At 43.3% G+C, this 20,427-nt stretch overlaps 2 protein-coding genes across 6 annotated transcripts in view; both read right to left on the bottom strand.

The window, feature by feature from the left end:
• OPN3 (opsin 3) overlaps positions 1-19,268 on the bottom strand; it is a 33,093-nt gene extending 13,825 nt beyond the window's left edge. The window contains exons 1-3 of one of the 2 annotated variants that reach the window (XM_053912622.2): positions 18,724-19,267; positions 16,930-16,931; positions 12,594-12,632 (exon numbers count right to left, since the gene is read on the bottom strand). In XM_053912622.2, coding sequence (XP_053768597.1) covers positions 12,594-12,632; positions 16,930-16,931; positions 18,724-19,096 — 414 coding nt within the window. In that variant the 5' untranslated portion in view covers positions 19,097-19,267. Of the gene's footprint in view, positions 1-12,593; positions 12,633-16,929; positions 16,932-18,723 lie in introns of those variants that run through there. The other variant, XM_024576076.3, reaches the window with a different exon arrangement.
• CHML (CHM like Rab escort protein) lies at positions 5,444-12,303 on the bottom strand. Of its 4 annotated transcripts, XM_071219594.1 has the most exons (3): positions 8,641-12,303; positions 7,617-7,663; positions 5,444-5,841 (listed from the first exon to the last, which is right to left on the bottom strand). In XM_071219594.1, exon 1 carries the CDS (start codon positions 12,294-12,296, stop codon positions 10,338-10,340), a length of 1,959 nt encoding a protein of 652 aa, XP_071075695.1. In that variant the 5' UTR covers positions 12,297-12,303; the 3' UTR covers positions 5,444-5,841; positions 7,617-7,663; positions 8,641-10,337. The 4 variants fall into 4 exon arrangements, with proteins under 4 accessions (XP_071075695.1, XP_071075694.1, XP_053768596.1 ...); XM_071219593.1 differs by having other exon boundaries at positions 7,617-12,303; XM_053912621.2 differs by lacking the exon at positions 7,617-7,663.
• Positions 19,269-20,427: the final 1,159 nt, after the last annotated feature.

The following is a 20,427-nucleotide window of genomic DNA, read 5'->3' as shown; positions in this document are numbered from 1 at the left end:
TGCAGGGCCTTGAGCTTAGTGTTGGGGAAGCAGAGTCACAATGTCCCTGATGGAGACAGGGGAAAGCATCATGAAAAGACTAAGCAAAATACAAAATTTGTATCTGAAGTGCCACACAAGACATAGAAACCTCAGTGCCAAAGGAGCTCAGAGAGAGGAAAGATGACCGAGGACTTGGAAAATGGGAGGGCTTTACTTAAAGCGGCGGGACTGAAGGGTATTGAAAAAATTAAAAATTTGCAAATTGACCACACCCGGCAACTCCAGGTTTTCTCAGGCACCCTAGAGCACGGCTGTGCAATGGAAACATAATGTGAGCTGCGTGGGAGTGGGAGTTCCATTCTGCAATCTCACTCTGGGTGGATGGTGATGGAGCAGAGTCTTCCAGTGGAATGAGGCCTATGCCTGGGAAGCAGCAGGAAGATAAACAGGTCCCCTACTCAACCACCCAGCCCTGGCGCATATAGGGGAGAAGAGGTTAGCTCAGCGACTCCAGGGTATCGCAGCCTCAGCAGCGATTTCCTTTGGCCAAGAGCCCGGCAGGGACTTTTGACACTAGCATCTCATGCAAGAACATGCCCCAGGTAGCAGTCAGAAGATTCACAGACAAACCTAAGCTGCTAATGTGACTTCCCCAGCAGCTCTTGTGTTCAACAGTCCCCCCTGCTTCCCAGGACCTTCCCCTTATGTGGCCCTTAGATTAGACCCTTGTAAAACTTTCTTAAAACCCTGCTTTTCCTGGTTCGAATGGACTGATCTTGCCTTCACCCAGGAACCCCAAAGCGTGCACCCATACACCCTAATAAAGGCATGTGCCCCAGGTCCTGCCTGCCCCTCTCTGTGTGCACTCTGCCGTCACCTTCCTGTGTGACCCTCAGAGCGTGCCCCAGACTTCCTCCAGGACCCACAGTGATAAAGTCTATTTCAGTGTCTCTGGTACTCCGGCGTTGAACCGAGATTCACCATCGGGCACCCCACACTCCACTTCACAAACGTTATTTTGATGAAGTCATAAGATGGTGTTGGGGGGGGGACACTACTGCCTGGGGTCCTTGGAGGCAGCCAGGGTTACAAGAAAGCAGGGTGAGGAGATGTTCCGAGAAGATGCTGAAGATACAGGGGAGTTGGCCATTCGTGAGGGGAGGCGTGGGAGCCCGGGGATTGGACCGGACCAGGAAACAGCCTGCGCCGTAAGGAGATGGGAGTCCAGCCAGGGCCGACTGGAGAGGCTCGCCCTGTTGGCAACAGCTGACCCCAGCGGGAATGTGAGGTACAGTGGGACTCATCCTGATCACCTTTTATTGTTTTGGGGGGGGTGGGAGGTAAAGTGTTTCCAGGGTCTGGGTCCTGAATGACTTGCTTGGCAGTGTGTTGATTTCAGAAACACGTGTTCTCTTAGATTACATCAATTGTCACTATCGAACACGCTGTGAGGAGAGACAGTATGACGTAGCCGTCGAGGTTCCATGGCCTCTATTTTTTCATGTGACCTTGAACAAGTTAATCTCCTGGTGGTCTAATTTCTTTAAGTACAAAAGGGGGTAACAGTAGCACCTAACTACCTCAGAGAGTTGTGATGAAGATTAAGGGTTAGGCACTTAATATGCATAAAGCACTTAAAACACTTATACCTGGCACACTTACAAACAAAGTGTTAGCCATGGGCGTTATAATCCATGAGCTATATATTTACACACATCAGTGATTACCGCCTTAGGAATCCTCGGCAATACAATTGTTGGGTGAGAAGGTGCAGAGATTTTTAACGCTTTCAATACAACTTGTTAAAATACCCACCGGATGATAAAGTAAATCTCCACCAGCAGACCCCGAACACTTGTGTTTACCGCCTCTCACTCCCGTCACGAAGCATGACAACCAAGCACCACCCAGCAAGCACTTACAGTTGCCCCGTTTACCCGCTGACCCAGAATGTAGGAGCGGCACCTGGTAATCTGTATTTTAAAGCCATTCCCATTTGATTTGATCAATCAATCAGTCAATTGCTAAAACTTTAGTTTACCCAGTCTCTTTGCGATAGCAACACTGTAGACCAGGTTCTTTTTGAAATTCCCCTTAATTTCTAAAGCCTCTCTCCTACCCCATCTCCTATTTCTATGCCAGCTTGTTTCTTTAAAAAAAAAAAAACATTATCTTATGTAACTGGAAGTCCCAAGTGGCAGTGGCTCCAAGCACAGGGGACCAATGAAATATAACGCAAGCCCCATAGGCGCGGGGCCTGAAGTAGTGTCCAGGACCTGTCTCGCCTCTCTTCCTCGGCTTGGTTGCTCTCTGTTTGGCCTAAGTCTCAGACAGACTCAGGTAACCAAGGTGCATGCTAGCTGCTCTGACTCACATCTACGGGGCTTACCGAGCTCAGGAGGCGGGGCGGGGTGCGATTGTATACCTAGGAATCCTAGAGAAATTTTCCAAGTCCAGGGGCAGGAGTTACATGGAACCAGCCAGGGCACCATGCTCCCATTCTCAATAGGTCCATACCTACCAGCTCTTGCTCAGTCTCCCGATTTCTCTTCCTAAGAGCACTCACATCCAGTCACGGAGCCGTGCTCATTTAATCTCAGTAGCTCTCAGAGCTGCCCCGTGTCCTCACTGCTATGGCCCCAAGTCAGACCTGCAGCATCACTTGCCAAATACTTCAGTAGCCGCTTGTCCGGTCTCCTGGCTACATTCCTCCCCCCCTCGGGCTCACCCCCCCATAGACACCAGGGTTATTGCTCCAACTGCAACCCATCCCCCCCGTTTAATAGTGTAAGTGCTGCTCCGCTAGGACAGTCACGAGTCAGCCCTCCTAGACCTTCTAGAACCATCTCCCAATCAAAACCAAAACTTGAATGAGTATTACACTCATTCAAGTACCACAGCTGAAATTTTAGTCACTTCCTTTCTCTTTCTACCTTATCTATAACATATAGCCATTTTCCAGCTCCGGTGGCTCTATCTCCAAATTCGTCTCTGCCTGTTTCACTCCCATCATCCTGCCTTACCCAGACCTTATCACAGTCTTCCTCCTTCCGGTCACCTGCATGTAATTTCTGCACCTTCCTTACAGCGCTGCCTCACACTGCCACCAGGCTAACCTTTCTTGAGCCTTATCTAGAAAAACCTTCAATAGCTCCTCACTGTCCACTGAAGGCCGCCCCGTGGTCTTCAAGACCACCGAGAATGTGGAGCCCACCCCACGTGCCCTGCCCATGTCCCACAGCTCCACACCATGCAATGCCCTTGATACATACCCCACCCCCCCACCCCCACCCCACCTCCATTTCTGCTATTGTCCCTGGATACAGTGGTTTTCATACCAGCCTGAAGAAACCCTTCTCAGCCTGCCGGGCCCAGGCCTTTTCCTTCATGAAGCCTTCCCAGATTTCCCTAGTCAGACTTAAAGTAGCTTCTCTGTGCACCCATTAAAGTTTACCCCTACATCATAGAGATGATCTGGGCCTGATCACTATAGTGGCTAATTGTTCAGCAATGTCAGCACCAATGGACAGGGACCGCCACTACGTACCAACTCTGTAACGTTGGGGAAGTTACTGAGACTACTTTGCATCGACACAGAAACATTAATACCTATCTCTCAGGGTTCTTTTAAAAACCGACGTTCTATAGATATACATGAATATATACACGGTTTCTGGTGCACAGCAGTTACTTGCTCCTGGACTTAATCTGACACCTCTCTGAAGACATCACATCACTCTGGGAGCCGTCTTCTCCCTCTTCCAACATAAGTCAGCCCACTTTAATTACCCAAATCTTACTTTATAGGATTCTTGTATTTGTTGAAAAATAAATGTACTCTAAAACCCTAGACACCACCACTTTCAGAACAGTGAGGTATGTGATATGCACCTTTTTATGTAATGAAGGCACAGCAGAAGTTCCATTTCAATTCTCATGAATGGATCTGAACGCTTACCAGAAGTCCAGGCAAGTCACGTGACTCCTGCACGTCTTATCTGTAAAATGGATACAAATACCTGCCCTTTCTCACCTTCCGGAGTTGTCCTGAGCTGGAGTTGTCCTGAGGGGTAGAAAGGGCAGCATTCCTACAGACGCAGAACAGCTCTCCTAATATTCATGTGAGAGTCAAATTCTTTCAACCGAGTCCCTCAGCTGCTTTGTTCAAGCCTCAGAAAGCTGGAGGTGGTGTGTCATTTGACTGTCGGTTAAAAGGATAAGAGGGATACTGGAAACAATGCCTCGTTATAATAAAGGTAAAAATACTAAAATTAAAACATTTTCAATCTTCAAAAAGGAAGAAACTACTTCAACGCCATAAGAGCATAACTTCCATTCATCCTACCAAAAGGAAGGTAAATAATCCAAACCAGATTTCTGGGTCTTGAAACTTTCTTAGAGGCTTCTCCCCTTTTGGGTTCTTTACACTTCTTGCTCCCAGAGCGCTCAGTGCTTGGGCTCCTGGGGCCCCATGTTACATGCATTCTCCTCACTCCTTCCCCAGGTAAGACCAGAAATTCCAGTTAATGTCAGAAACTTCTTAATTAACTTAATGTTAGCTGAAAAAGATTTCAGAAAGTATTCACCAATCAACCATTTAACTTGTAAACTACTTGTTTCCAGCTGCTAAATAAAAGGTTTTGGTGTCCATTTAAAGGAATGCCATCGCAGATGAGGTTCTTATTTATTTTTGTTTTCTTTTGGGGAATTAGGTGGTGGTAGTTATAATGGGCAGTATGATGGATAGAAAACATCTTAGTTCTCACTAAGGTTAAAGGTATGCATGTCCCTCAAGAGAATGGTTCTCAGGTACAGAAAACCCGTCTTACTCGTTTTCCTATTTGTAATCTTCAGAGAAATGCCAATTGATCACTCACCGGTGACGTGCAACTGACATTTGTAGAATTACATCACTTTGATTTGCATCTCTCAGGCTGACTAGAAAGGTCAGCCCAGCATTCTCGGTCCCCAAGAGCTGTCCTCAGCACCGGTCCCCCTGAAAACGCTCCTCAGACCCAGGCGTGGCCTTCTAGGATTCCTTCTAGGAATCTAAACCCAACCTTCATTTGCCGGACCTCCAAGGCTCCAAATGAAGCATATTCCTGGATTTGGAAATGTACTTTAACTAGAAGGCAATGTCTTCACGCTGATGTCCTGGAATGCATTAATACTACTTCTATTATTTCCACCTCTGGCTCTGAGGTTTCCATTAAAAAAAAAAAAAGAGTATCGCTACAGTATGCCTTCTCATTTCTTAATTCTGGGTAACTGAAAAATATACAAAAGGTACAAAATCCACTTGGACCAAGAATGCTTCCCATTAATGAAGTTGTAAAACTTCATTATCAACATTTTTGGAGATTATCTTTCAAATTTAACATTTAAAAATACGTATACTTTTTAATCTAAAGGAGAACTTTAGAATTTTCCAAGGAGTCAATTTCTCACCAATTCCATAAGCCATTATACCATTAATCTTTTATTTTTCATTGGACACATCAGTATTTTACAGAAAAAAAATAAAGAACCCCATAATGTTAAATTCCAATTAATTACATTCTCTCCGGATTCTTTTCAGTGTACATAAATATAAACAGTAAATATAATAACTTATGTTCTAACATTTTGAGTCTCTAATTTAAACATTTTTCTATGTAATTTTACATAATGAATATTAGCTAATAGCTACATAACAGTTTTTGATAGCAATAGCAATACACAAAATGTTATTTATACACTTGCCAATTATTGGTCTTTTTTAAAAAAAACTTGAATGAATGGAATTACTAGAAATACCTTTATACAAGTAGTTTTTTTCTGTTATCTCCCTGGATATATGCTTCTCAAAGTGAGTTAGACCTATCAAAAGATAGACTGGCTTTAGAGCTCTTATTATAATTTTCTAGAGAGTCCTTTAAAAACCACTACTAATACAACAATGCTACTGGAACGAGGAAACATGCAGTTGAAATTTTTTGCTATTAGCACGAACTAGGTCAAAGTTGTTTCAACTTGCATTTGTAATATTAGCAAATCTGAATATCATTCTAAGAATTACTTTTATTTGTATTTTCTCATTTGCACCTATCCTTCTAATAAATTTGCCTAGTAGAAAGTAGAAATTTTGATGGATTTGCATCTCCCCTTTAAAAAATATTAATCACTTAACCCATATATAATGTAAGTAGCTTTTTTAAATCCGCTCTCTTGTCTTTTTTTAGTATTTCTATTTAAAATTTTTCTCATAGTTAACCTGACCTACCTATCTAATGGGTTTCATTGCCATAACGTTTCTTTTGTACCCTTATTGGGATGAGAACTGTAGTATTTTTATTTTTAACTCGATACTTAACATTTTAATTCATCTGGAATGAATTGTTATTACATAATTTGGGTCTCATTTCTTTTTTCGCACTGACATCCAGCTAGTCTTTAAACCACTGGCAGTTATTATGTATTTATTTCTTTCCAATGGCCTTATTAGTCTTAGTTTAAACTTTCTACTCAGTACATTTAGAATGTTTGCTTAATAGCACATCTTAAGGATTTGAGGTATGACTCCCATTTTTCCCCCTAAGTTAAAAAGACCTACCTTTCCTTGCTTATTTGCCTAAATAATTTATCACAATTCTGGCAAATTATCTCCTAAAGCCTCTCGTTGGAATGTTAAGTGCAGTGCAGTAAATCTGCATGCTAATGTCACCCATTCCCATTCCTCTGGACATTTCACGTACATTCATTTAGTCCTCAGAATAATGCTGCAAAGCATTATTTCTATTTTATAGATGATGAAATAGAAGCTACGAGTGATTCTCCCAAGACTACACCACTGCTAAGTAGTAAAGTGATGACTCTAATTTTGGTTTTCCGACACCCTATTTCCTTCTTTTCCATTATACTAGGACGTAGTTCCTTCAGCTTGCTTCTGCATAAGCATCTTTCTTAATTTATCCCAATGTCATTGTATAACGCTTTTTAAATTTTAGCTTATCACTGAGGAAATCCAGAAATGAAGTTAATTTTTTAAAGATCGTATATTCTGCAACTTCCTGAGTTAGTCTTTTACTGTATGTTTATATATTGTAGGTTTCACTAGTTACAAAACCAGGTTATAGAAAACATTTGTGCCGCTTTCTTTCCTCATCGTTCCCATTTTGTGAATGCTCATTAAGATTTCATTACAACAAGCTCCTTCAACCACATATAAATAAAAACGGTGTCAAGGCTGTTTAATTTCTGATTGAGAAATGTTTTCTATATATTTGCCTAATAGGAATGATGTTGGTTCTTGGTTTTAAGAAATTATGTATCCCACCATGAGAAACCCGTAACATCCTTACCAGAAATAATTGAATCAAAGATGAATGATGTTATTCAGATTTGTAAAGGTATCTGCAGTTTGAATTTTTTACTGTTTTGCTCAGTTGAACATTGGCTTTAAAATCCCGAGTTGTAGAATATAATTACAGTCATACCTCTGAGATATTGTGGGTTCAGTTATACAATAAAGTGAATATTCCAATAAAGTCAAGTCACGAGAGTGTTTTGGTTTCCTAGTGCATATAAAAGTTATGTTTACACCAAACGGCAGTCTATTAAGTATGCACAGCATTATGTCTAAAATCATACTTAACTGCTAAAACATGCAAGTCCTCATCTTCTCTTCTAGTGGAGGGTCTTCCTTTCAATTTGTAAAAAAAAAAAAAAAGTACCATCTACAAAGTACCCAAGAGCAAATGCAATAGAATGAGGTCTGCCTGCATTTTATTTGTTGTGTATCGCTTGACTATGGTTTCCATTTTGCATTTGTTCAGAATGAGACTCTGCAAAATGTTTGACTTCTAGTATGAAGGCCATGTTTACCTCAAAAGACAAATATTAGCCTATCACCTTTCATGATACAGAAATGTATTATTTGTTCCTTGAACATTTGAAAAAGTTCAATAATAAGCCCATTAGGGTAAGACTCTAACTCATCAGAAATTTATGCAAGGTTACAATATCCCCTAATTTTTAAGGCTTTTTATTGGTTATAACTTTTCTTATTTTGCATTCAAGTCATTTCTTAAACCGCCCGTTTTTCGACTAGTTTAACACTTTTTTTCTGTTTCTAGTATGTCTAGCTCTACCATGTTTTGCCAACTTCTCATGGCTTCTTTTCTCAATTCTTACGAGTGATATTCACACTGAAATTTTTTCCAGTAGGTCCGGATTACCTTCATTTACATTTTATTTTATCATCTTAAGTTCTTTTTCATTTTACTGACTAATTTTTAGGTCTATTTCAGGCATTTTCGCTGAACTTAAACTTTAGGATCCACCCAATAACACCACTCCATTACACTAAAAAATATATAAAAATATTAATACCGAATTATGGCTTCTGTACTTCCAGTGAGGTGTAAATTACTTAAGTCTTTCTTATTTCATTTTTCTCACATATAGAAGAGCAACAAGACTATTCAGAGCATATTTTGGCTTAGTACATCTATACTGTTTTATGCCACCATGTTCAGATCAAAAGATACATTAAGAAGCATTATTTTGTTAAAACTTAGCCAAATTTCTGAGCACTCAGCTCTAAGCTACTTTTAATTTCTTTTTTAAAATATGTCTATTGATTTTAGAGAGGAAGGGAGAGACACATCAATCCGTTACCTCTCATATGCGCCCCAACCCGGGAGGGAGCTTCAGCCTTCTGGGGTGCAGATGCTCTGACCGAGCCACCCTGGCTGGGGCTCACTGGATCTGCACCTTTCTCTGCTCCAATAATAAGCTGAGACACCAATTCTGTCGGCTTTTCTTCATCAGCAACACTAGACTGACCTCATGGGCATTTGCTTTCCCCTCAGTACTTCACTCCTCTGACAGTTAACGTCAGGCCGAAGACTTTGAGATCATGAAAGCCTGGATTCCCATGTCGGCTCTTCCCCACGCCAGATTCTGAGCAATCTATGAATTAAGCCTTTGTTTCGTCTTTGAGAAAGTATTCAATAACTTCTGCCTCTCGGGGCTGAGAAACCTTAATGAGAGAGCGGGATAAGTGCCCAAGTCATAGCAAAAGCTCACATGCAGAACAGAAACTGGCACTGAAGGGCCCTCTCCCTAGAGGATCACCATCCTCCGATGGCGGAATGCAAAAGGGAGAAGGGGGGAGGACGTTTACCTCCTCCAACAGCTCCTCCGGCTTTCACCGCTGCAGTAACGTCAGATTCATGACTTCCGGCGGTTCTCTGCTCTGCACAGGTAACAGCCAAGAGGCAGGAACAATTATGGGGTGGCTACTCACTATGTGTGGGATGGGACACACAAGAAGGGACACAGCACGTAAGTCCTTCTTAGATTCACTCCTATCAGTTATAGTTAGTGCTGCTCACCACGGACGCAGAGCCAACAAGGAGGAATGCTCACCCTCACTGAGAAAGCTGGCAGTCAACTGCAGGTTAAACCTGGACCCCCTTGGTTTCTCCTTAGGAATCTCAGAGCAGTCATTCTGAAGTGTCTTTCTCCTGGGGCAATTTATTTTTTCTTTTGGCCTGAGTTACTGTTCGGATATTCTTTTCTTTTAGGTGCCAGAGCAGGGTTCTGCAGAAACTTTCTGAAGTATTAAACCAGAACTAATCTTATCCCCTAGATTTTCTTTGGCCCGAACCTCCCACGAGTGAGCTCTTCGACAAGTGCACTCTCGGGCACATTTTCTGATGTAGAAGACTGTGGTGGCGATGTGGCCTCATGGGTTACAAGTAGGAGAATTCAACAGTAAGACATACTGTAACCATCAGACCTTCACAAATAAAGGATCATGCAAAGCTAATCTTTTAATTAGACAAATGTATTTTATACTGGCGCTTGCATTGGTTGCTGTTGCTACTGTGTATATATGTTTATATTATATACAAGAGACCCACATAATCTACTGTACGTGCGTTTTATTCAGAGGTGGTAGCAACTGTAATAGCTGCAAAGTAAAATATTCCTTAAGCATTGTCATTGCAGACAATAACGCCTGAAGATCACTAGCATACACGATACCACCCTCCATTAAGCACAGTTGCTAATGTGGAACCCTCGCATAAATACCCAATACTAAAATAAAGCTAACTCTGTTTAGGACTCTGGATCATGGAGTGCATTCTGAAACAAACAGTGCAATAACCAAGAAATCAGTTACTGATGGGTTAACAAAGATATCCGATGGCTCAAATGTCTCAAAGAGAATTAAAGTTTACATCTGCCTGGCATTCATCATATAACCACTTCTAATCACTCATATAAGAAACTGTCCTTTAAATGAGAATATTCTGATGCTAGGATGAAGGTCCAAAGTAGCATTTCCAGCTTCCTTTTTTCTACTTTCAAAGGTGCTTCCCTGGGCTTTCTAGGCTTTTGCTCCCTTCGGAGAACTCTAGTTTGGCCGTTACTACATTATTGGTTCCAGAAGCCTCTGGTTGCACATCATCACCATCATAAACAATGTCTTCTGGATTTGGAGGTGGGGGGCAGAATTCTTTACCCGGAAACATCTCCTGGAAAAGGGTTTCGGCTTGCTTGACCGCGTGCTCACTTCCCAGTCCCCAGTCAGGCCCAGAGCAGACATAAACATTGGAGGGTAAGCCATCATATGAGCTCCTGCTGATTCCTGAGGAGTCTCTCATATTAAAATAAAGGGCCCACAAGAGCCTTGGCTTTGTGAGCTCTTCCTTGTCTATCTCTGTTCCAACACATGGGGTGAATAACGTCTTCACCACCGGTTCCAAGTCTTCCCTTGCTGTCCTAGAAGACGAACAGGTCAGATGCACCAGATAGGTGTCTTTCATGCACGTCATGGTCGAAGAACACAATTCAGTGACCCGAACGGCACACGTCCCTGGTTCCACTGGAGGCACAATCAAAACGGAAATCTGCTGATCTGAATCTGTCTTTAGGACTGATCGATCTGTAATGAGCACCGCCCTGGAGATCTGCTTATACTGCACATTCGAGCACGTTTCCTCGGAAAGGTAACTATCCTCCACAATGAAATACGTAGCCTTTATTCTTTGGCCAAAGTGATCGATAATTGCTTTGCACCTTCCAGAATCCTTGTCGGCTACAAGGCACTGTACTTGATGGCGAAGACAATAGATCCCACCAAAAACCGCGCACATTCTGCAGAAACACTGGGGGATTTCTCCTTGGCCATACAAGGGAAATAAAAACGGAGTGTTGCCAAACCGTCCAAGACACTGGAGGAAGTTTTTTGTTGCTTTCAGGCCATCGACTGCGGTGCAGGATGACTCTGTCATTGCGATTGAGTGTAGTATGAAATGCTGGAGGTTGGGGGGCAGTTTTTTAGTGTTTAAGTACTCTGCAAATGAGCGCTGTATGAAACCCTGGTCCTCATCAGGGTGTCGCTCATAGTCTAAGCAAAACGTAAGAAACTTCATGAGCATCCTCTTTTCTACCATCGTGAGCTCTTTGCTATTGAAGACATCTGCTCGGGAGCAAGGCACCTGTTCTACTTTTCCTTCTCGAAAAGCAAGAATCCTAGTGACATTTTTAAATTCAGCATAACGACTGACATTGGATTTGATTAAAAGATCAATCAGCAACCCTTGAGAATACAGCAACTTTGGTACCAAGTCAATATTAAACCTCCTGCCTTCTTTTACTATCTGAGAGTAAGTAATCCTATTTCTCTTTGGTCGCTCAGTGTCGCCTTCTACTGTAGGTTTGTTTGCGTCTTTAACTCCATCAGAAACTGTGTGCACACAAGTTTTATCTCCCTGGTACTTCTTTTCTTTCGCCTGAGTTTCCTTTAGATCAGTTACTTCTAGTAAGATTTCCCCATCATCGTTTGGAGCGCCTTTGGCAGGCATTTCGAAGCTGGTAACATATGAGTGTGTTTCCCCAGTCAGGCATGCAGAATCTCTAGGTTTAGTGAGGGTACTAGATGCTACAGCGGAAGGACTTCTCTGCAGAGCATCAATCTCTTCAATATTGTCACCCACATCCTGACTGGCATAACAAAACACTTCCGTGTGCTGAATGGTTTCGTCCCTCCTACAAAGGGAGATGGCTCTTTCCGTTTCCCGGATCAGGTCTTGCCACGCAGCAGCGCTCCTGTCCCTGACATCGCTGCTTTGCTGACACTCCTTCAACCAGGAGAGCAATCCGGAAAAGGTGAAACTAGCCCAGTTCCCTCCGTAGTAACTTCTCGCATCAAGATGCAGAACCCTCTGACCACTTCTTGAACAGGCGGCTGCAAGGATGGATTCAGGCAAACCTGTCCCTATAACGACAACATCAAACTCTGTAGGGAGACTGTCCGCCATCCTGGAAGGGAGAGTGTCTGTTGACAACTGCCAACGAAGGAACCGTATATGTATGAATCCAGGCTGGGGGCTCGGAGGAGGTGCAGATGTGCTGCAATGAAATCTCTCCTTGCGAAGTTCCAGATCGGCCCAGAAGTACCGAGGTTGCAGGTCCTAGCTGTGCTGTTACCCTTTGTTAGTGGGTTTTTTTTTACAGGTCAGGAGCATAAAAACATGATAAAGTACATCTAATCACACCTGAGACTAATACAACAGATGGGCCGTTTTCGTTTCTGCATTTCATCTTAGCAGTGAGTGTCAAAATGCATCACATATGCATTTGTGACTGGAGCTTTTCTGTGAAAGAAAATTCAAGAATACAGTTGTAAACAGTATCAGGAGAAAAGTAACTTCATGAAACAGTAATTCATTAAATGAACTGTTTAATGACTAAAGCAAGTCATTAAATGCTTTCTCACATATTTTCTAACTTTTTGGAAATGAACAATAGAGATACACTCCCCCAACTCAGGCAATTCAGTAACGAAGAATGGATATAGTGTCCCAGAATAATAAAGAACTAACATAATTCTGTAACGCTTGCTTTTAAGAAAACCAGTATTTGAATAAAAGTATACACAGCTGTGAGCTTAGGCTGTAAGAAACGTGTGGCTCTGCTGTGTTGATGGAAACAAGCTACACAGCAAGTGCCCGCTGTCACGACTAGGAATATTCCCAGGCCCAGCACAGTCTGTGGCTGACTCTAGGACAGCTGGATAGAAGACTTCCGCTCCCTACCACCCTTAGGGTCGCATGGTAGAAACATGAGACTATTTCAATTGCACTTAACTAGATTATTACAAAACCACTGATTCAGTGAAACAGCTGGCATTTTAAGTGCATAAAAGAATGGGTCCATGGAAGGGAAATGTATCTATAAAAAATCTTTATATGATATGAATGTACATAGGCACATGTGTGTGTTTTAGGTGTTAAGTTAAAAAGGAACCCCTGGGTTCATAGGTTAAAGCATCCTAACATAAATAACACCTACTTCTAACATTGGAATAGGGTGACTTGCATGTTTCCAGCCTCTGGCTCTGGGACCCGACAGCTCTGACTCACCAGATAAAGGTCTAAATATCCTCTGCCTAGATTAACCTGTTGTTTGGTGTTCTTGTCTTTGAAGGGCAAAGGCTCTCCTGTTAACTTGGGGCATAACACCGGTTATATTCCACGTGTAGAACACCTGTGTGGTGCTGGTGGTAGGGAGGGGGCAACCAAAGGGATGAACGACACACTCACCTGGAAGAAGTCTTCAGGCTAAAGAACGGCACATGCTAGGGGGCCTGCTATCATTCATCACTGCCCAGTAAGAGAGGGAGCTCTGTGAGCTCTGACTTTCCCCAGTATTAAACCTACTCGTCTAGACCAGCACAATCTGGGCCTGCCTGGGCTAAGATGACTAGTTATCGTGGGTATCTGTAAAACAAGCCATTCAATCGGAACTGAAATCAACTAGCTCACTGAACTGACCAGTTTCAGAGACGTGACTATCTTACCAGTCCTGTCTAGTCAAAGCTCTGCCTCAAGAGTCAGGGAATGCACCTGTTCCCAGCAATCCCTGAGAAACCAGGGGTCGAGCACAGAACACGGTGGCTGCCTGACCCTCCCACAGATGTGTCTGTGCGTCTCAATTACTGAGACTGCCCTCTTCCAGTAGCGGGTGCGGAAGAAGACAGAGCCCACGAGGGTCTACAAAGAAGTATGAGCACAGCATGTGCTTACCCTTGAAGAAGAAGGTAGAGCTGAGGAAGGGAGTAAGACAGGGGGATACAAGACATAAGTGCTAAAATCAGGCACCTTCCAACCTACAACTATCAAAGGAGCCCTCAAAATACACAGCCAGTAGGACAAGACAACCTTAAAGAAGATTTAGCTCAGTTATCCCATAATAGAGACAGTTTGAGGGCTGAAGGGAATAAGTAATGGCAAAGTCCACACAATGGCTTGGCCAGGGGATCAGGAGGAGGACCTGCTCTCGTGCCCTCAGGCCAGTGGTCTTTCCAGTGAGAGGGCAGCCGCTCCAGAGGCCTCTGAAGCAATCAGCCACTTTCAGCATTTTTAACAACCCCCCCTTCATTGCTCCATGATTGGTTAGTTCTTGCTCAGAGATGACAAAGGGAAAATCACCCTCCCCCCTTCCCTATCTTTAACTCTTATATAGAAGCACAATCCTTAGTACTGACTTCAGGCAAAGAAATTCTTAATCTTTGTTAACAATTTTTTAAGCTCCATCCTAATCCTGCTATTGACTTACCTCCCAGCACTTAAATAAATCTCTTAATCGCTTACCCCAGAGTTCTCACCTCTGATCACAAGCAGTGATAGTCACCTTTGAAAACACTAACTAAACGTCCAGAGAAATCAAGCAGTCACCGGGGAAAATGCCGTGTGGTGAACATTTCTAGCAGCCTTGGAATATCTATCCCTCCTGACGGGGACGGGGTCGAGTGGGGATGACATAGAGTGAAAAGGGATGGCAGAGGCAAGGAGACACTACAGGGAGGGGCCACCGAGAGAGGATGAGGAAGAGACCAGAGACAGAATGCTGGTACCAACAAAGAACTCAGTAAGCCCTTGTTTCTAATCACCCAGCACAGAGTCCAGATGGAAATAGAATTTCCTAGCACAGAAAAAGCACTTCTTGTACATAAGAGCTTTTGTGTCTGCGACCAAATAACTATTGCTCATCCTAGGAAGCATCACTGATGACACTTTTGGCTTCAGCTTGAGTCACCCTCTCTAACGCTTAGCACTTAAATGGTAATGGGAAAAAATACAATAAAAATTAAATTAAAAAAAAAAACCTTCACCCTGCCAAAAACATTTCCTGATAGCTATTTTAAATTGATATAGAGTAATCACATAGCCATCTATGCCTCCACCTACATACATGTACGGCCCCTCCCAAGTTTCAACTCTTTGTATAGGTGAAATTCTCAGATTAATGCTTACTGGGGAGAGAAAAGATAGCGTTAGAATAACAGAATCATTGAAGAAATCAAATAGATGGAATCATGATTTCTATGAGTGTTTCCTTTGAAATATCAAAAAATGAAACACAATATAATATTTCAGTGTGTCAAAATAAGTGGTTGGCGAATAAAAAAATTTTGATAACACTACAAAGATTTTGTTCTCAAAAAATACCTGCCAACTTCACCCAGCCTTTCAGAAAAGCCAGACTTGGCGGCAGGACTCCCGGAGCCTGGGGTACTCCAGGGCGGTGAGGCTGGGTGGACGCAAGGGGCGCCGTTAGCGATGAAGACACTGAACATGAAGTTGGTTCAGATGTTCAAGAGCTTCCTCCTGTCTGTCCCACTGAATGCAACCAAAATCCCGGGCAGAGTACCTAGAGCAGCTGGTAGCAGGGCAATCGGAGAAGGAAACCAGAACTTTTCGTACCACTGAACCTATGGTCATAAAACAAATCTTAGTAGATTTATAATAGTAGTATGTTCTAATTATAATGGGATTAAACTACAAATCAATGAAAAATAATAGGACAACCTCCTAACACTTGAAAATGAAAGAACATGCTTCCTGGTGGGTCAGAGAAGAAGCCTCGAGGGAAAATGGAACTATTTTGAATTGAACAACAATTAAAATATGACATTGCTTACTTAGAAGAGAACAATCGAAAATCAATCTCAGCTTCCATTTTAAGAAATTAGAAAATAATAAAGAAGTAACACCAATTCTACACCAACATTCCAGAAAACTGAAAAGGAATGACCATTTGCATTCGTTATTCCAGCATTACCCTGATGGTAAAACCAGAAAAGGACATTAAAAGAAAATTAAGGCCAATATTCCTCATAAATGTAGAAGCAAAAATTCTTACCCAAGTTTCTGCAAATAGATCCAACAACATATAGAAAGAAAAATACATCATAACTAAGTAGAGTTTGTCCCAAGAATTCAAGATTTGTTTAATATTCAAAGCTAAATGTAATTCACCATGAGATCATCTCAAAAGATGCAGGAAATGCTTTTGACAAAATCTTATTATAAAAACTCTCAGCTAGCTAGGAAGAGAAGGGAACTCCTTGACCTGATAATGGACATCTATGGAAACCTATATAAAAGCCAAAACAATCTTGAAAAAGAACAAAGAGGATTCACACTTCCTGATATCAAAACTTACTACAAAACTACAATAAACAAAACGGTGTGGTACTTTCATAAGGATGGTCGTATAGATCCAAAGAATCCAGAATCCAGAAATAAACCCTCACATATCTCGTCAACTGATTTCTGACAAGGGTGCCCGAAGCATTCAACGGTGAAATAAGAGTCTTTTCAATAAACGATGCTGGGAAAACTGGATATTCATATGCAAAAGAATGACGTTGGCCCCTTACTTTCCACCATATACAAAAATTAATTCAAAATGGATCGAACCTGTGCTACAAACAGTGAATCTGTCTTTATCAAAGCATACCAGTATTTTTCTGGAGTAAAAAACCTCTGTAAAATTACTAGGGCAAAGAATTTATGATATTTTTAATTGAGTTAAGCAATTACCCTCAAAAAAAAAAACCCTCACATTGTATTAAATTGTATTCTTATTAACAGAACTCTAGAGAACTTCTATTTTCCTTCTCTCTTTATAATTTTCCCAGCCTGACAGATACAATATGGCATCAGGAAAAAAAAAATCTACCTCACAGCTATTGTAACTTTCATTTTCTGAATCCCCCTGAGCTTTTTTCCTATTTATTAGCTGCTGATATTTCTTATTCTCTGAATAACCCGTTATGTAATTTGCTCAGTTGCCCACTGGACCGGTTGGCTTTACGTATCAGTCCATAGAGACTGTGCGTGTGTACCAGACGTTAGGGCTCTGTTATGCACGTATCATGAATACTTTATCCCAATCTGTCATTTGTCTGTTAACTGTCTCTCATCCTGAAGAAGCTTTTATTTCTAGGTGCTCAAATCTGTCCTATGCATTCCTTTAAAAAATTATTTTGAGTCTTTTCAATTGTTAGAACTTTATATATTTAAGTGTTTAATCCATCTTGTGTTTATTTTTGTGTGCAATGTGAGATAAATTATGTTATACCAAACAAGCTAAAATGTCCACATCTTTAATAATTCTGTCTTTCCTCCAACTAATTTGAAATGTCACCTTTATGACATATCGAATCCTCATTTATGCATGGATGTGGCTCATAATATTCTGCCAGAATCATACCATTTTGGTTGCTAGAGATTTGTAATATATTTTGCTGTGTGATAATGCAAGTATTTTCTCCTCATTCTTTAACATTTTTTCTTAACTATTCTTTTTATTTTTTCAATCTTACCAATAAACTTAAGAATTAATTTTCCATTAAAAAAAAAACCCTGCCAAGATAAAACAGTAATAAAGTATCAGTGGAATTCAGGACTTTTTTAAAAAGAAACTTTAACACCTGAGAAATGCATATTTCTATTTCAAATCGTATAAATGAAAATCTGGAGCACACACAAAAAGATCATTTCTTTCTCAAGCTTAGGAAATCACATCTTCAATGATATGCTGGGTGGATCACCCTTCAAAATGTCAAGTCCCGATGAGATTTAAATCTTCTCTAAGGATTAGATGTATTGAAATACATCTTCAATTAACAATCAACTTTAATGAAATTGACTGGCTGCACAGCTAAATTTTTGTTCATTTGAGTTGGGATTCTCTGTGCTTTTTAAATCTCACCTTAGATTTTGGTGCGCTGGAACTTACAAGGAAAAAAATACAGTAAAAACAGCTTACAGGGCACACGCCAATTTGCATCCTGAGGATCTGAATTAAAGATCTCACTTCCTAGGAAGCAGTCGAATTGTTTACAATTACTAGTGAACAAAAAAAAAATTTTTTTAAATTACACACTATTACTGTTAGGTTTCTACCCTCTCAATTTCAGAGACAAATGGTATATGAACTAAATCTCATGACCCTCTCTAACTTTCACCAGTTCATCACTTTTGTTCTTGAATACCTGACTCTATCCCTCATTTCTTTCCTCAAATTATACGAGGTGAAAACCGAAATGGGATGAGTTGGACAACGGCTGGGCAGAGCTGTGGAGGAGCTGGAGCTGATGACAGGTTGGGGTGTTGTGTCAGCGAGGAGGGAGATGAGCTCCAAAGGGACAGAGGCGAGGTCGGTGTGGGGCGGGAAGGTTGAGAAAGCAGGAAGGAACACCAAGCAGCCTGGGGGCCCGGGGCGCGTCCAGGGCAGAGCACGGGCGGGCAGGGCGAGTAGGAACGACGAGGCCGAGAGGGGATGCGGCGAGGGTGGGTTGCATGGCAGGAAAACGCACAGACACGATGGCAATGAAGGGAAGGGTAAGTTTGCAGAGGAGAGGCGGGCGCGCTTTCTCCTCCGAGCCCAACTCACCGAAGAGACTGCTGCTAAACCCGTCCCACATGCAGCCCGCGTGGTCCCAGACCCAGCCGTTCCTCAGGCAGGACACGAAGTTAAAGGTGACCCCGAAGACGGACACCAGCAGATCGCTGAGGCTGATGTTGACCAGGAAGAGGTGGGTGGGGGTGCGGAGCCGCCGGAACTTGTAGTAGAGGACGAGCACCAGCAGGTTGTTGCCGACGCCCAGCAGAGCGATGGAGCCCAGCAGCAGGGCCAGGCGCTGGTAGGTGCTCTGGGTGAACAGCGGCGCAGGGCTCTGCGTCCCCGCTGGCCCCGGTCCCTCCACGCCCGCCGCTCCGCCGCCCTCCCAGAAACCTTGGCCGCCACTGCGGTTCCCCGAGTACATGGCCCGACGACGGCACGCTCGGCGGGTGGAGGCGCCCAGCCTTCCGCGTGGCCAGCAGCGGGATCGCCACCGGGTGGGACGCGGAACCGCCGCCTACCCTGCCAGTGAGCCCGCTCGACTGCCTCTTCCGCCCTGCCGCCTGTAGCCACGCCCCCTCCTCGGGAGCGAGTTCCCGTAGCCTAGCGCACTCTCGTAGCCACGCCCCCGGCGCACCCTCGTAGCCACACCCCTTCCCCCCTCCCCGCTCCTGGGCTCTTGAACTTACTGTCAGGTCCTGGTTCCCACGCTTTCCCTGTCCCCTCCACCCCGACCCCAGCGTGCTCAAGGCAGGATAAAGCAGCTGGGAGACAAATCAACCGCAGTGGCGTCTCACACCCTGTCTCCCCTCACCCAGCTTGCAAGCACCAAGTCCATTCACTCGCTCTCGCGTTCCCTCGTTTTTGAATGGCTCCTGGTGCCTGCGCCTGCTCTGAGCAAGGGGAGGGCTGGATGATGGACTCCATCGTCGCCTTCTCCCCTTTCTAGGCAGCTGGCCGACCACTCCGCTCCCCCGTGACAGGTCATGGAAGCTCCAGGCTGGAGCCCAGGCCGCCAGCGTTGTGCTTCGGCCCTCCGGCCCTGAAGTAGTGGTAAGAGGCATCCTGGTAGTGAGCACTGCCGCAGCCCACGCTGGCGGCGACTGCCAGGGGGTGCCCTCCAAGCTTCAGCCTAAATCAAGCAGCTGCGAAGAGGCAGGTGCTATATTTAGAGCAGCACGAATTTTCCACTTGGCCTTTTCCCCAGTAGCAATGAAGATATAGTCCAAGTCAAATATAGATTGTGAATGTGAGCACACCGCAAGAGCAGCTCCTGAGTCGAGCACGGTCAGTCCCTAACAAGGCCGCGCAGGAGGACCGCACTCCGGAGCCAGACCTGCCCGCTGTCCTGGGCACTGGTGACCAGCACCGTGTATGTGTGCAAGGACAAAGGAAGTGCCCTCCAGGAGGGGTTTACCCCTCCCGCCTCTGTTTAAAAGGCTAGTAAAGGATGACTAGCTTCCAGGAACCGTCATTCCAAATTCCCACAGATAGAATCTAATCTAGGAACAGTCAGCTCTCCACACTGGTGCCCCGAGCAAGAGCTGAGGAGCAGTGCGCTCTGCTCCCAAAACCTTCATTTTAATCTTTGCAGCCTGCATTTGTCATCTATAGTCTATCTAACACACCCAACCTCTTTAAAAACCTCATTTAATTTTATATTTTAGATTTTGCAACCATTTAACCATTCCGCTGTGTCTTCAACATTGTATCAAGGCTACAGTAAGTTCTCAATGAACATTAGTTGAATGAATA

Source organism: Desmodus rotundus, chromosome 10 (assembly GCF_022682495.2).
Source record: "Desmodus rotundus isolate HL8 chromosome 10, HLdesRot8A.1, whole genome shotgun sequence".
Lineage (NCBI taxonomy): Eukaryota > Metazoa > Chordata > Mammalia > Chiroptera > Phyllostomidae > Desmodus > Desmodus rotundus.
Note: the sequence above shows the minus strand (reverse complement) of the source record. Positions and strands in the feature narration are given on the sequence as shown.

What these genes read in the sequence shown, in the direction of transcription:
- CHML (XM_071219593.1), bottom strand. Translation starts at nt 12,296, where the DNA reads ATGGCGGACAGTCTCCCTACAGAGTTTGATGTTGTCGTTATAGGGACA.